The sequence below is a fragment of the Anomaloglossus baeobatrachus genome, chromosome 3 (assembly GCF_048569485.1).
Source record: "Anomaloglossus baeobatrachus isolate aAnoBae1 chromosome 3, aAnoBae1.hap1, whole genome shotgun sequence".
NCBI classification, from domain to species: domain Eukaryota; kingdom Metazoa; phylum Chordata; class Amphibia; order Anura; family Aromobatidae; genus Anomaloglossus; species Anomaloglossus baeobatrachus.
The window spans coordinates 373,001,683-373,017,761 of record NC_134355.1 but is presented as its reverse complement, the minus strand read 5'-3'; the positions used below and the strand labels follow the sequence as shown (position 1 = coordinate 373,017,761).

The 16,079-nt window shown below is 39.8% G+C and overlaps 1 protein-coding gene across 1 annotated transcript in view; it reads right to left on the bottom strand.

Moving 5' to 3' along the window:
* The window catches only part of SNAP91 (synaptosome associated protein 91), a 198,609-nt gene that overhangs the window by 34,182 nt on the left and 148,348 nt on the right, over positions 1-16,079 (bottom strand). Inside the window, exons 16-19 of the mRNA XM_075341499.1 lie at positions 13,722-13,829; positions 10,812-11,093; positions 6,750-6,827; positions 6,564-6,635 (exon numbers count right to left, since the gene is read on the bottom strand). Of these exons, the coding sequence (XP_075197614.1) occupies positions 6,564-6,635; positions 6,750-6,827; positions 10,812-11,093; positions 13,722-13,829 (540 nt within the window). The remainder of the gene's footprint in view (positions 1-6,563; positions 6,636-6,749; positions 6,828-10,811; positions 11,094-13,721; positions 13,830-16,079) is intronic.

Here is a 16,079-nt window from a genome sequence, read left to right as displayed (position 1 = left end):
GCACACGTGTCACCCAAAGTGTAGATTTAGTCAACATTACAGTGACTTTAGATTAATTACATTTAATTGGGATGTAAAAAAAACAGATTTCAGGTTCCTTTAAAAAGGACCAGCTGTGTATGGAGTCTAACAGCAAAGCTCCATGGAAGAAAAGTATAAAAAAAAAACCCCATAACACTCCCACAGAACCAAGTGCTATGAGAAGGCTAAATTCACACACATAGCTGGTTAATGTCATAAAATCAGTGCAGGTTTCATACAAAACAACCTTTCGAACAGATTAACCACAAGAAGCCGATTGATTGCTCTATCTTATAGGTTGTGGTCACCATAGGTTCTCTTTAACACTAGAAGTCCCAGAGAGGGGTCATTTAACATTTATACCTTTGGAACTCAGAGACGGGTCAAATGACCTGAAGGATTTTAGCTAACATCCTATAATCACCGTCTTTTGTTCTGTAATTAAGGCCATTACTGTCGCACCACAGGAGGTTGTTGTTTTTCATTGAGTTTAGCCATTTAGTTTCTAGTTAGTTCTATTCAGTTTATCATCAGTCATTTAACCCTCTTTCGGGACTTCAGGGGGAGCTCGAAATTTCTGGGACTTCTAATGTTAAAGGTCATGTAATTTTAACTAGAATGATTTATTCAATAGATCTAGCATGGTTACATTTTAGGAAGTATTTGGGGTAGTAGTAGGAATTAAATATGGATTAATATTCCATAAGGGCCTTAAATATAACAATTTTAATCACTTTTTTACTGATGCCTTGCGTTATAGGGTTCTCCGATAAGAAAAATATTAATGAAAAAAATACATTATAAATAAAATTACAGCCTATTAAATATATACGCTTGTCTAGTCTAGGGGGGGTTACTGAATGCAAAACAGAGCTGAACGGTTTGTGTCGGTACAGAAAGCTTCCGATGTCTGTCAGCCCTCCTGCCTTCTTGGGCTGCTCGCTATGAGGAGACACAAAAGCCTGGTGCAACCCCAATGTGTGCAGTGTCAGACTGGGGTACAAAGGGCACACCACTGACTGATTCTGAAGGCCCACTGTTCAGCTACATGCAATATTGCCTGACTCTTCACAAATTTGGCTATGCTTTTATGTAAACTACCCAGTTTATTTCTTTCTATATAGCGGACAAGATGCTTGCCTTTTTCTGTACAAGTTACAATAAGTGTATTGTGGCAAACACGTCTCAGGGGTGGGGAGACCAACTCCTGCAGAGCGGCCCACCGGGGGATTCCCCATCCTGCTGTGGCCCAGTCAAAACTGGAGTGTGTGAGATCAAATGAAAAGAATCACAGGTAGACACATCAGAAGTAGTGGGAGGAAGGACAAGGCACAGGGTAGTATCATAGATATCTCATCTATTAGAGTGCATACAAGTGCTGCTGCCCTGTAAGAAAAAAATCGCCCAGAGCAGCGTGCATCTGGTCTCTTATATTCACTACTTCTGATGCATCTGCTTGGTTATATTATATATATATATATATATATATATATATATATATATATATATATATATATATATATATATATATATATATATATATATATATATATATATATATATATATATATATATATATATATATATATATATATATATATATATATATATATATATATACATATACATATATACACACACACACACACACACACACACATACATACATATACATATATATACATACATGTGTGTATATATAAAAATGATAATATTTTTTTTATTATATATACACACACACACACACACACACACACACACACACACACACACACACAAATCATACACACACACACACACGGTACAGACCAAAAGTTTGGACACACCTCATTCAAAGAGTTTTCTTTATTTTCATGACTCTGAAGATTGTAGATTCACATTGAAGGCATCAAAACTATGAATTAACACATGTGGAACGAAATACCTAACAAAAACGTGTGAAACCTGAAAATATGTCATATTCTAGGTTCTTCAAAGTAGCCACCTTTTGCTTTGAATACTGCTTTGCATACTCTTGGCATTCTCTTGATGAGCTTCAAGAGGTAGTCACCGGAAATTGTTTTCGCTTCACAGGTATGCCCTGTCAGGTTTAAATAAGTGGGATTTCTTGTCCTATAAATGGGGTTGGGACCATCAGTTGTGTTGTGGAGAAGTCTGGTGGATACACAGCCGATTTGTATTATGGCAAGAAAAAAAAGCAGCTAACTAAAGAAAAACGAGTGGCCATCATGACTAAGAAATGAAGGTCAGGCATTCCGAAAAATTGGGAAACTTTGAAAGTGTCCCCAAATGCAGTGGCAAAAACCATCAAACGCTACAAAAAAACTGGCTCACATGAGGACTACCCCAGGAAAGGAAGACCAAGAGTCACCTCAGCTGCGGAGGATAAGTTTATCCGAGTCACCAGCCTCAGAAATCGCAAGTTAAAAGCAGTTCAGATTAGAGACCAGGTCAATGCCACACAGTTCTAGGAGAAGACATCTCTAGAACAACTATTAAGAGGAGACTTTGTGCAGCAGGCCTTCATGCTAAAATAGCTACTAGGAAAACAGGCAACAAGCAGAAGAGACTTGTTTGGGCTAAAGAACAGAAGGAATAGACATTAGACCAGTGGAAATCTGATAAGTCCAAATTTGAGATCTCTGGATCCAACCACTTTGTCTTTGTGCGACGCAGAAAAGGTTAACGGATGGACTGTACATGCCTGGTTCCCACCGTGAAGCATGGAGGAGGTGTGATGGTGTAGGGGTGCTTTCCTGCTGACACTGTTGGGGATTTATTCAAAATTGAAGACATACTGAACCAGCATGGCTACCACAGCATCTTGCAGCGACATGCTATTCCATCCGGTTTGCGTTTAGTTGGACCATCATTTATTTTTGAACAGGACAATGACCCCAAACACACCTCCAGGCTTTGTAAGGGCTATTTGACTAAGAAGGAGAGTGAGGAGATGCTACGCCAGATGACCTGGCCTCCACAGTCACCAGACCTGAAAACAATCGAGATGATTTGGGGTGAGCTGGACCGCAGAGTGACGGCAAAAGGGCCAACAAGTGCTAAGCATCTCTGGGAACTCCTTCAAGACTGTTGGAAAACCATTTCTGGTGACTACATCTTGAAGCTCATCAAGAGAATGCAAAGGGTGTGCAAAGTAGTAATGAAAGCAAAAGGTGGCTACTTTGAAGAAACTAAAGTATAAGACATATTTTCAGTTGTTTCACCCTTTAAGTATTTCATTCCACATGTTTTAATTCATAGTTTAGATGCCTTCAATTTGAATCTACAATTTTCAGAGCCCTGAAAATAAAGAAAAGTCTTTGAATGAGAAGGTGTGTCCAAACTTTTGGTCTGTACACTGTACACCACACACACACACACACACACACACACACACACACACACACACACGTCAGGCTCCTACCTCTAATTATAGCTAGCTTTGTAGCACAGGAGCCCTGGGTTCAAATCCCACCAAGGACAACATCTACAAAGATTTTGCGTGGGTTTCCTCAGGGTACTCTAGTTTCCTCCTACACTCCAAAGACATACTGATAAGGAATCTAGATTGTGTGCTCCAGTGAGGACAGTGATGATGATGCTGATGTCTGTAAGGCAGCACTACAGAAAATTATGGCGCTATGGTAGATAAGCAAAGCATAATACATAAATAGCTGCCACCCAGAGAAAGCAGGAAAGCTCGCATAAGGCTACATGCGCATGCTGCAGTTTTTGTTGCTTTTTTGGTGCTGTTTTGTTGTTCGCAAGTTCTGACTTGACTTCCCAGCAAAGGCTATGAGAAATCAGATTTGCTGTGCGCACGTTGCATTTTTTTGTCAGGAGTTTGTCACAAACTTCTGAAAAAAAATGCATGGTCATTCTTATTGATTTTTTGTCGCAGTTTCGTCACACTTTCTATACTGATAAACACATGAAGTCAGAATTGACAAAAACGCGACAAAAAAGCATCAAAAAAACACAACACAAATGCACCAGCATTATAAGCATTTTTTTACATTTCCAGGCTCTCTTTGACAAGGTGCAGTTTTGGTTGGAGTTTGTATGCAGAAAAAACTGCAGCGTGCGCATGTAGCCTAAAACTGAACTTGTCCAGCTTTGCATTTAGGGTTAGTTTTATACTTTCAAATCAGTTGGCAACGTTGTTTATTTATTATTTTTTTTAAATCCTAATAATTACCCCCTATACAAGATAAGTGTAAATAGTAATTAAAAGTATTTTGTATAAAATAAAGGTTTTCAATATAAGATGGTCTATATTTTTAAAGAGACTTTTATACTACCAAGGGTTAGAAAAAAAAATATATAATTGCACCCCCCCACCCAGAGGAGTGATCTAAGGCTATGCTCGCACCTTACCAGGCCAATATGTCTAAACATTCCTTATACATACTGTATGTGCCACATATAAAAAGTGTATTGTGATGTCTGTTTGGAACCCCAGTGTTACATATATGGTGCATTTTGTGCACCTTTTGGTAAAACAATAAAACATCTATTTTTCCCTTTACAGCTAAAATTTAAATTACAGTTTAACTTTTGATAATTGTGCCTTTCCATAGAAACACATAGCAAAGATCATATAAAAAGGGGTTTTCAACTACTCCGACGTTGTTGACCTACCCCACACTCCTTGGGATTTAAAGAAATAGAAAAAAAACCCTCCAGTAAACAAAATCTGTTGTATGTTATAATTGGAGTAACTGACTCATTTACATTTTTTCCCCCCTAACATGAATATGAACTTCTAAGATGCCAGTGTCACCATCTTTGGACTTAGGTTCCTGTGCTCATATTGCTAAAGGTGAGGGTGTAGGGTATGGGGTGAAAGGTCTAGTTGTAAGGGTGTGGAAAGGGTGTGTCTGGGCGAATGATGTTGATGACCAGTTAATTGGCTAGCTCATTAAATATCCAACTGTTGGGTGTGGCACCTCCGCTGATCAGCAGTTGATAGCTCCAGTTGCTGCTGGCCAGACCTAAACAGTGAACTGAGCCATGGAGGACAACTCCATTCAATGTGCAGCAGCCACTGCCGGGTACTGCAGATTTGACCAAAATGTATTACCCGTAAACTGCCAATACAAATTGAATGGAGTCAGGACAGCAGGGAATTGAGGCAGAGATTAAAAAGAAAGTATCGCTAACTGTACAAAACAAATCTTGCAATGCCTACTTAATCCCTAATTCCTCTGGGCTTATGGACAGGCACAGGTTAAAAAAAAACAAACAAACTACATTTAACACTAAAACTTGCTATAAACAATAGGTGATTTTCTGAGGACACTTTGCATTTAGGAGCTTCATGGTAGAGAAGCATGACTTTCCAGGAAAGTGGCTTTTACCATACAACATGTGACTGAAATGGCAGAATGATGGGGGCCCTGGGATCTTACAGGAATAGCAGCAGGGGGCAGAGTGCTTTCATTACACTTTTAGCATGCATCCTCAACTAATGGAGCAATGACAACTCAGTCAATGTGCAATGGTGAGCGTAACCGGATTCATTTTCAAGACTTTAGCCTGAATATGTTAAAGTGGTTGCCCTGTTAAAAAAAATAAAAATAAAATATATAATAACCTCAAATGGACTAAAAATTATCAGTTATTAAAACTTACTAATATACTTTAATGATCCAAGGTGCTAATATGAAAAAATCCTCCATAATTCCAGATACTCACAGCCCCCTTCTGGCTTGTGCTCAAAACAGCATTTCTTATGTCGGCACATTACTGCTTTATGTGAAGGGACTTCTTTCAATTGCTCATTCTCGGTCCATGCATCACCAGTGATGGAGAATATTCTTGGCTTAGATACTGAAATGATCCAGTCCGTCAGCCCCCTTCATATACTGAAGATGTGCACACTAGTGATGAGTGAGCACTACCATGCTCATGTTCTCGGTACTTGTAAAGAGCAGTTGGATGCTTGAATGGGCGCGACCCAAGTATAATGGAAGTCAATGGGTAACTCAAGCACTTTTTTGGGAAATCTCTCCCTATTGATACCATTATACGCGGGTACTCGAGCCATGCCCATCCGTGCATCCAACTGCTTTGTTAAAGTACCGAGCACTCAAGCATTGTAATGCTCACTCATCACTAGTGCTGACAAAAGGAAGCTCTCTTCCGTGTCAAGGACAAGCCGGAAGTGAATTTGCAGAAACCTTATTGATATATGAAGACCAGGACACCTTTGATAAACTAAAGTGTATTAGAAGTTGTATACCTTGCTAATTTAAGGATACTTTGATTGAACCCCTTTTAAAAAAAAAAAAAAAAAAAAACAAAAAACAGACACATGCAGCTACAAAATCAGATCAATTGAAATGACACTGCAGACAACTCATGTCCTTAAATGTATTATGAAAGTAATGATACAAAGCAACGAGCAGTGACATGGCCTGTTGGATGTTCTTACAAGGCAACTGGGTTTCTAAAACCCTAAAGAGCACAGACATGGACAACTATTGCTCATCCATTAGGCCTACATATCATTCAAGTGCTTTACACAAAAAAGCACTCACCAGATAAGAGGTCTCCAGTGAGGGAAGTCTCGGGCACAGGAGAAGGCCCATGCGGTGGGGATGAGAAAGCATCTTCCCAAAGCAAAAGAAAACAAGAGCCGCATCAGTATAAGCAATGAGAAAAATCAGAAGGGCAGCAACAATTCATGGAGCCAAAAATGTGAATGAAAAAATGTCATGCTTTACCTGTACCAAACAGGTCTATGCTAGGTGCAACTTCAGGCTTAGGCGCAGCAGCCACCTCCGAAACAGACTCAAATAAATCTAAGACCAAATACAAGCAATGTTATTTCTTCGATGGTGCTTAGAACAGCAGAGGAGTGAATGAGTAATCTGTTTCGAAAGGGAAAGAGGCATGCAAAGAAAACTTGCATGGTAATCATTGGCAAGCAGATTTCATTTAAAATTACAGCACATACAGATGACTTCAGACATTCTGAACCTCAAGTTCCATCTTATCACAGTAGTGTAGAAAATCCACAAGGCTACGTGAATCTCCACCTTTAAACATGATCCTTTTTAAAATTCATAATTCTATGCAGATTGATTTTTTAATACCTCGTTATAGCAGTAGGAGCTTCATTTTGTCATGAAAAAAACTGTATCCCCTGCATGGCCAGAGATTTAAAGAAGCAGTACAGTTTTATGTTCTCCAACCCTCACATGAATGTATCATACTGTGTATTTTTATGCATGTGTACTTGCTTCTATGTAGTTCAGTGTTACTTCTCTTTAGACCCCATCTCGATTCATAAATTTAACTTTTTATTTTTCCTCTATGAGCTACTATCAATTCCATGATGCATCAGGACATAAGCAGCTATACACAGTGTGCAAAATTAGGCAAGTTGTATTTTAGAGGATTTTTTTTTATTATTGATCAACAACTATGTTCTCAATCAACCCAAAAGACTCAAATATCAAAGCTTAATATTTTAGGAAGTTGGGAGTGTTTTTTTTTTTTTTTTAGATCTGGCTATCTTAGGAGGATATCTGTTTGTTCAGGTAACTATTACTGTGCAGAATTATTAGGCAACTTAATAAAAAACATATATTCCCATCGCACTTGTTTATTTTCACCAGGTAAACCAAGATAACTGCACAAAATTTAGAAAAACATTTCTGAAATGCAAAAACAAATCCCCAAAAAATTAGTGACCAATATAGCCACCTTTCTTTATGATGACACTCAACAGCCTACCATCCATAGATTCTGTCAGTTGCTTGATCTGTTTACGATTAACATTGCGTGCAGCAGCCACCACAGCCTCCCAGACACTGTTCCGAGAGGTGTACTGTTTTCCCTCCCTGTAGATCTTACATTTTATGAGGGACCACAGGTTCTCCCTGGGGTTCAGATCAGGTGAACAAGGGGGCCATGTCATTATTTTTTTTCATCTTTTGGACCTTTACTGGCCAGCCACGCTGTGGAGTAGTTGGATGCATGTGATTGAGCATTGTCCTGCATGAAAATCATGTTTTTCTTGAACGATACTGACTTTTTCCTTTTTCCTTACCGCTGCTTGAAGAAGTTGTCTTCCAGAAACTGGCAGTAGGTCTGAGAGTTGAGCTTCACTCCATCCTCAACCCGAAAAAGTCCCACAAGTTCATCTTTGATGATCACAGCCCATACCATACACTCCATAGCCGAATCACATAGTCCCTCCACGTCTTCTCAGAATAGAACCCCACGTCAAACTCCATGGCACCCAAATTTATCTCAAGGTTCTGGCTACCTGGTCCAAGCAGCAATTATCTATCCCCCATTTCCTTGAGATGGATGGACTGACATTGTAAATAAGCACTTGTACCTTAACACCCCCCCCCATCGCATTGTAGATGTAAGCTCTTATGAGCAGGGTTGTCTTTTTCCATACTCCAATTATTGTATTTTCTATAACTTATTTGCTTGTATAGGAAGCTCCTGAATTGTAAAGCGCTGCAAAATATGTTGGCGCTATAGAAATAAAGATTTATTATTATTATTATTATATACCAGTACCCCACCTCCACCTTTCTGGTGTCTAAATCAGAGTGGAGCTATCTGCCCTTTACTGATTCAGCCTCTGGCCCATCAAGAGTCACTCTCACTTCATCAGTCCATAAAACCTTTGAAAAATCAGTCTTAAGATATTTCTTGTCCCAGTGTTGACATTTTATCTTAGGTTTCTTGTTCAAAGGTGGTCGTTTTTCCAGCCTCTTACCTTGCCCATGAGTATGGCACACCTTGTGCTTTTTCATACTCTAGTAATGTTGCACCTCTGAAATATGGCCAAACTAGTGGCAAATGGCATCTTGGCAGCTTCATGCTTGCTTCTCCTTAATTCATGAGCAGTTATTTTGCACCTTTTTTGCCCAACACGCTTCTTGCGACCCTGTTGGTTATTTGCCATGAAATGCTTGATTGTTCCGTGATCACTCTTCAAAAGTTTGGCAATTTCAAGACACCTCACAATTTTGGACTTTTCAGAGCACGTCAAATCTCTCTTCTGACCAATTTTGCCAAAGGAAAGGAAGTTGCCTAATAATTAAGCACACCTTATATAGCGTGTTGATGTCATTACACCATACCCCTTCCTCATTACACAGAGATGCACATCACCGGATTTACTTAATTGGTAGTTGGCTCTCAAGCCTATACAGCTTGGAGTAGGACATCATGTATAAAAATCATCATGTGATCAAAATACTCATTTGCCTAATAATTCTGCAGTGTAGTCATTTCCCTGCTCTTTGGTGACCTCGTTCAGCAAACAAAGCCATGTAGTTCCTAAGGGGGTCACCCTGAGATCACATAACTTAATTGAAGAGCAGTATATCATGTTTTTTTAGAGAGAAAGGAACAATGTCATACTGGTAGCTTTACTTGGGGACTAATTACAGAATGAATTTACAAAAAAAAATAAAAAAATAAAAACATAATATACTGCAATGCTACTTTAGAAGACAGTATGCGTTTTGCCGGTAGGCACTGGAGGGACTAAAGAAAATAACTGCATACAGCATTATATTTTCTTTTGTTCAGTGTATTAAAAGTATCCATTAAAAAAAAACTGAGGCTCCCTTAAACTTTAACGATAACATGTTGGCGGTCTGTAATCTTTTATAGCCTTATTTAAAAGCTAAAATTAACAAAAATGCACAAGTATTGAATCACTTTAAAAGTGAATTTCCAGATTTAAGCCTATGATTTAAAAAAATACCAGTAAAAGTATACAAGTTCATTTTTTGATGGAGAATATGAAATCTTTTGCAGAGATCATGATAGATCTGGCTTCCTTCAGCCACTACCAGTGATCGCATTCTGTTTGTGTTTACACACTAAAAGTATATAGCCCCCCCCCCCCGAAAAAAAAAAAACGAAACAAACTGTATGCCATATGTTTTCTCTAGTGCATGCTATACATAAATTTGTCAACACAAGATAAAAAGGTGGAAATTCACTGTAATTTTCCATGTAAAAAGTTAAATGACACTTGAATACATTTTTTTTCTAGACATGAATAGAAACTATAAAGGCTGTTTCACATATCCGGCTTTTTGTCGGATTGGCGGATCCGGCGCACTCCGTACAGTGTATACAGTACAATGGCAGCGCGACAAGCTCCGGTCACATGCTGTCATGTAACCGGAGCATGTGACCCGGAAGTTGCCGCGCTGCCTTTGTACTGTATCACACTGTACTGGAGTGCGCCGGATCCGGCAAAAAGCAGTCTGTGTAAAATGGCCCTAAGCGAGTCATTGACTGTTTCTCTAATGACTGCTGAAGCCAAATGCAGGCTACTACGGTTCCGGAAACATCCGAACAGAGCAGACAGACATCGATATCCAAAACTCTAGAGCGGCCTGCGCTGAATCTGCGGGGTGCAGAATAGGTCTCATTTTAAAACCATTAATGCCTGGAAAAAAAAAAAATGTATTCCCCTTTAAAAGTGCCCAATGAACCCCAATTTTCTTTAGTGAGCCGCTATAGTTGCAATATACAAACGTGATAAGTATGACTAAAAGGACAGTAAATATGTCCTACTAGATCATGACTATATAGGTCATATATTAAAACTTGAGATTTCAATGTCTGCCTCATAAACACAATCTTGAAAATAATTGAAGCCAGGAAGCTCAACTGGATATTACAATGAATGGTGAAAGAAAAACAAAATGAAGCAATGAAAACAGAAATCACCTGGTACAGAAATAAACAGGACAACAAAAAAAACATATCAATCAAAAACCCACAAAGTCATTTACCACCAAAGATATCTAGAGCAGGAGGAGCAGTAGTTGTTGTAGTGCTGGCAGTTGTGGTGGCAGCGGTGGTAGTGGTAGTGGCAGTTGTGGTAGTAGGAGCAACTGCTGCAGCAGGAGTAGGAGGAGGAGGAGGAGGAGAAGGAGTGGTGGTGAGAGCAGCACTCGCAGTGGTTGTACTAGTCGTAGGGGTAACTACAGGAGTGCTGCTTTCAGCTGGCTTCAAAGCAAAAAGGTCCAGTTCAGGAGCAGCTTCTGCACTACCTTCAGATGGGGCAAAGGGGTCTTAGGAGGAAGAAAGTGGAAAACAGATGGAGAAGTTAGGAAGGAATAAAAACTCATTGCATCGAAGGATGAGGAACACAGTTCATGCTATGATAAATTCAATTAAAAAGGTGACATCCCCATTAAATCGGCCACCCGTCTTTCCAATCAGGTGACTCGGTACCAGCAAGAATAACCTGAAGGATATGTTCCCAGGGGGCAGTACACACCAGATTTTTGGTTGGAGCATTGTGAATGAGATTTATTGAAATTTCATCCACATGCTGTGGCACATATTAACTGGCCCTGAAAAGCCGAATTCTGCATCATGTCACCCTCTGCTGCAGATTTCATGACCAATTTCACTCTTTTGTCCCGTGGAAACTTATCCTCTGCATATAGGAACACATTTTGATAGCAGTATTCATCTAAAATGCAGCTAGTAGAAATCCATGCTCTCGCTGAGAAGGACCTTCTTTAGATGAATGGAGGAGAGTTTTAGTTTTTGTTAACAGTAAAATATACATATACAACTGTATGACACAAATTGGGGTTTTCACAAACTTTGCTGCTTCAGTGTTAGATTTTCTTCTGACTTTTCTATGGTGACCGAGGTACAAGTCGAAGCATTTCAGATGTTTTTAAACTTTTATTTTTGTAAAATACAACAGGTTTATACAAAGACTCAATATTTACAGTTAATAACCAATATTGGACCTAAAGACCCATACTAAAAGTACAAAAAAAGCATTAGTATATTTTTAAGAATGCTCAAACACTGATGAATATACAGTACTGAATATGATCTACTCACTAAAAAGACCTTTCTAATATCTGAGATGCAACAAAAACCGCACACACAAAAGTAAAAATTACAATGAGTTATATACACAAAAAATAGAAGCAAAATAAAACAAAACAAAAAACACTCAATAATTAAAAAAACAAAACAAAAAACACAAAAAACCTTTAAAACCCATAACCCTAAAAATGAAAAAAAGGCAGTGTGGTCTCTAATATATCACACGATTTCAATAACCATTATAAACAAATCGTAAATCTAACAAATCACTCAAAGCAGTTAGGAATTCTAGTGCCCATACACGTAAAATCACAACATAAATATAATCAGAGAACCAAAGCCATGATTACATAAATAACATGATAACCAATATAAAAGAGGTACAATTCATATAATAAATACTCAAGAGAACCCTGAAAAAAAAACAAAAAAACAAAAAACAAACAACAGACGTAGGTACAAACTGTAATCCTAAGGAGACCAAGGAGGAGAAGACCGCTCAGAACCAAAGCTCATAATAAAGTGCAATACCCACCAACAAGCGCCACCATAAAAGTACCAATCAATAGACCACACTGCCCAGTAACCCCTATTCACAGTGCTGACCCTTAGTTTTCAAGATTTCTGCAATTCTCCATGGCCTGTTGGATATCCGCTTCTGGGCCAAATCCTGACTGATGAAAACCCATTCTTGTCTTATCACAATATCTGTGTTTTTCTTAGTCCACCCGCTTTTTGAGGATTGACCACAAGTTCTTACTGGGATTGAGATCTGGAGAGATTCATGGCCAAAGACCCAAAAATGTAATGTTTTATTCACCGAACCACTTCGTTATCAGCAACATGGTGCTCCATTATGCAGGAAAAAGCACGGTCTCCAAATTTCTCCTGGTTCGCTTGGGAAAAGTAGGCTGGAGTGAATTGCCAGGTCTTGAAGAATAAGGTTGAACATGAATTGAGTTTTTCCATAGACTTTATGTATTGGTCAATAAAAGTGTAAAACTTTAGGAAATGCTTATAAAACAGTATAAAAACATCTAATTAGAAGATCTGAAAACACTGAAGCAGCAAACTTTGCAAAAGCCAAAAATTTGTGTCATCCCAAATATTTTGGCCATACTGCAGAAATTGTAACAATATTGGATACAAGATAAAAGATAGCAGATGTGCTAAAGATGACTGGTTGCATTGCACAACATATCCACCCTTCCAATGGACTATCATGGTGTCTGCTTCAATGTACACATCTAGATCATGTCCACAATAGGGTCTGTGTAACAGCAGCTAGAACTGATGGACCTGTTGTCTCACACTCTCCGCTGCTGCCTATATTCTTATTTAGGGTGTGACAGGGCTTCAGCAATTTCTGATTGCAATATTAGAGCTTCATGCTTTGCTAATCTTACCATGAAAATAATAAAAAAAAAAAAAAAAAAAATATCAGAACCTAGAGGTCCGAGTGTGAACAGAGTTTTATAACCCAATGTAGAAGTTCAATTACAATACAGTTGAGCATTAAATAGCAATTATTCAACATAGAATGGTATTCCTGGCACTGCAACAACTTTGAGAGATAAAACTATACATAGATGTTCGTTAAAAATAAATGTGTATCTCTCTCTCTCTCTCTGTATCTCTCTCTCTCTCTATCTCTCTATCTCTCTATCTCAAAATTCGCTTTTGCAGACTGCTGGATGTGTAGTTGACTATGCCAAGGAAGCAGTACCAACAATTACATTATTGCAATGAATTGCTATTCACTCTTTGTATATTGTAAATAACAAAAATTAAATTAAGTCAATGCAAGGCATGCCGACAGGCGACAAGGAGCAGATTATGAAACCCACCGTTTCCAGAGCATGCATCAAGAGCCGCTGCAACAGGGGTAGGGGGAGGTGGTGCTGCAGCCCCTTCTAATGTTGCAGGTGCTTCACCAGGAGAAGCAGCAAAGGCATCTAGGGTGACGGGATTTAATGGAAGCAAATAAAAAAAAAAAAAAAAAAAAAAAAAAGAAGAGGGAGAAAAAGAAGAAAAATAAGAAAATCATTTTACATTTCCCTTATACAATAAGCGTACTTTTGTCTGACTGCATAAGTCAATTCTAGCACATGATAAAAAGAATAAGCTTATATTGTATAAGGGCTCCATGCACATGGTTAGCAGCACAACCACAAGACTACTTACCAGCTACTAATGTATATCTTTGCTTGAGCAAAGTACATTTCTTTTTTTTTACTCTTACGGTGTTCAAGCAAGGATATGCCCCTGGTATTGAATAACAGAAGTTACTGAAGGATGGGGTACAGATAGCTCTTTTGGATCATAGAATCAGAAAATACAAAAGTTTAGTAAAGAGGACAGAGATGGGGTTTCAGACCAATAACCACGTTTGCCTGTAAATAGAAATATTATATACTTTTGTTCAAAGTTCAGCCACGTAACAGTTGGATTGGCTTGGTCTGCTGAAATAAAGAAATCAAGACCACTCTGTTAGTGGCGCTATGCTATAGCCAATGGAATAAATGATCAAAAATTTCGTATAAAACACCTTAAATTATAATATTAATCAAAAAGAAGGGAATTTTGTTTACTTACCGTAAATTCCTTTTCTTCTAGCTCTAATTGGGAGACCCAGACAATTGGGGTGTATAGGCTATGCCTCCGTAGGCCGCACAAAGTACTACACTTAAAAGTGTTAGGCCCCTCCCCTTCTGCCAATACACCCCCCGTGCTCCCACGGGCTGCTCAGTTTTGGTGCAAAAGCAAGAAGGAGGAAAAAATAATTATAAACTGGTTTAAAGTAACTTCAATCCGAAGGAAACTCGGAGAACTGAAACCATTCAACATGAACAACATGTGTACACAAAAAAACAGGGGCGGGTGCTGGGTCTCCCAATTAGAGCTAGAAGAAAAGGAATTTACGGTAAGTAAACAAAATTCCCTTCTTTTTCGCTCTATTGGGAGACCCAGACAATTGGGACGTCCAAAAGCAGTCCCTGGGTGGGTAAAATAATACCTCGTAAGAGAGCCGTAAAACGGCCCTTTCCTACAGGTGGGCAACCGCCGCCTGAAGGACCCGTCCACCTAGGCTGGCATCCGCCGCAGCGTAGGTATGCACCTGATAGTGCTTCGTGAAAGTGTGCAGGCTCGACCAGGTAGCCGCCTGACACACCTGTTGAGCCGCAGCCTGGTGCCTCAAAGCCCAGGACGCTCCCACGGCTCTGGTAGAATGGGCCTTCAGCCCTGAGGGAACCGGAAGCCCAGCCGAACGGTAAGCTTCGATAATTGGCTCCTTGATCCACCGAGCCAGGGTTGATTTGGAAGCCTGTGACCCTTTACGCTGGCCAGCGACAAGGACAAAGAGTGCATCCGAGCGGCGCCGTACGAGAAATGTAGAGTCTGAGTGCTCTCACCAGATCTAACAAGTGCAAATCCTTTTCACATTGGTGAACTGGATGAGGATAAAAAGAGGGTAAGGAAATATCCTGATTGAGATGAAAGGGGGATACCACCTTAGGGAGAAATTCCGGAACCGGACGTAGAACCACCTTGTCCTGGTGAAAAACCAGAAAAGGGGCTTTGCACGACAACGCTGCTAGCTCAGACACTCTCCGAAGAGAAGTGACTGCTACTAGAAAAACCACTTTCTGCGAAAGTCGTGAGAGGGAGATATCTCTCATTGGCTCGAATGGTGGTTTCTGAAGAACCATCAGCACCCTGTTTAGATCCCAGTGTTCTAACGGCCGCTTGTAAGGTGGAACGATGTGACAAACTCCCTGCAGGAACGTGCGTACCTGTGGAAGTCTAGCTAGGCGCTTCTGGAAAAACAGAGAGAGCGCTGAAACTTGTCCCTTAAGGGAACCGAGCGACAAACCCTTTTCCAGTCCAGATTGAAGGAAGGACAGAAAAGTAGGTAATGCAAATGGCCAGGGAGAAAAATCCTGAGCAGAGCACCACGACAGGAAAATTTTCCACGTCCTGTGATAAATCTTGGCGGACGCTGGTTTCCTAGCCTGTCTCATAGTGGCAATGACTTCTTGAGATAACCCTGAAGACGCTAGGATCCAGGACTCAATGGCCACACAGTCAGGTTGAGGGCCGCAGAATTCAGATGGAAAAACGGCCCTTGAGACAGCAAGTCTGGTCGGTCCGGTAGTGCCCACGGTTGGCCGACCGTGAGATGCCACAGATCCGGGTACCACGAC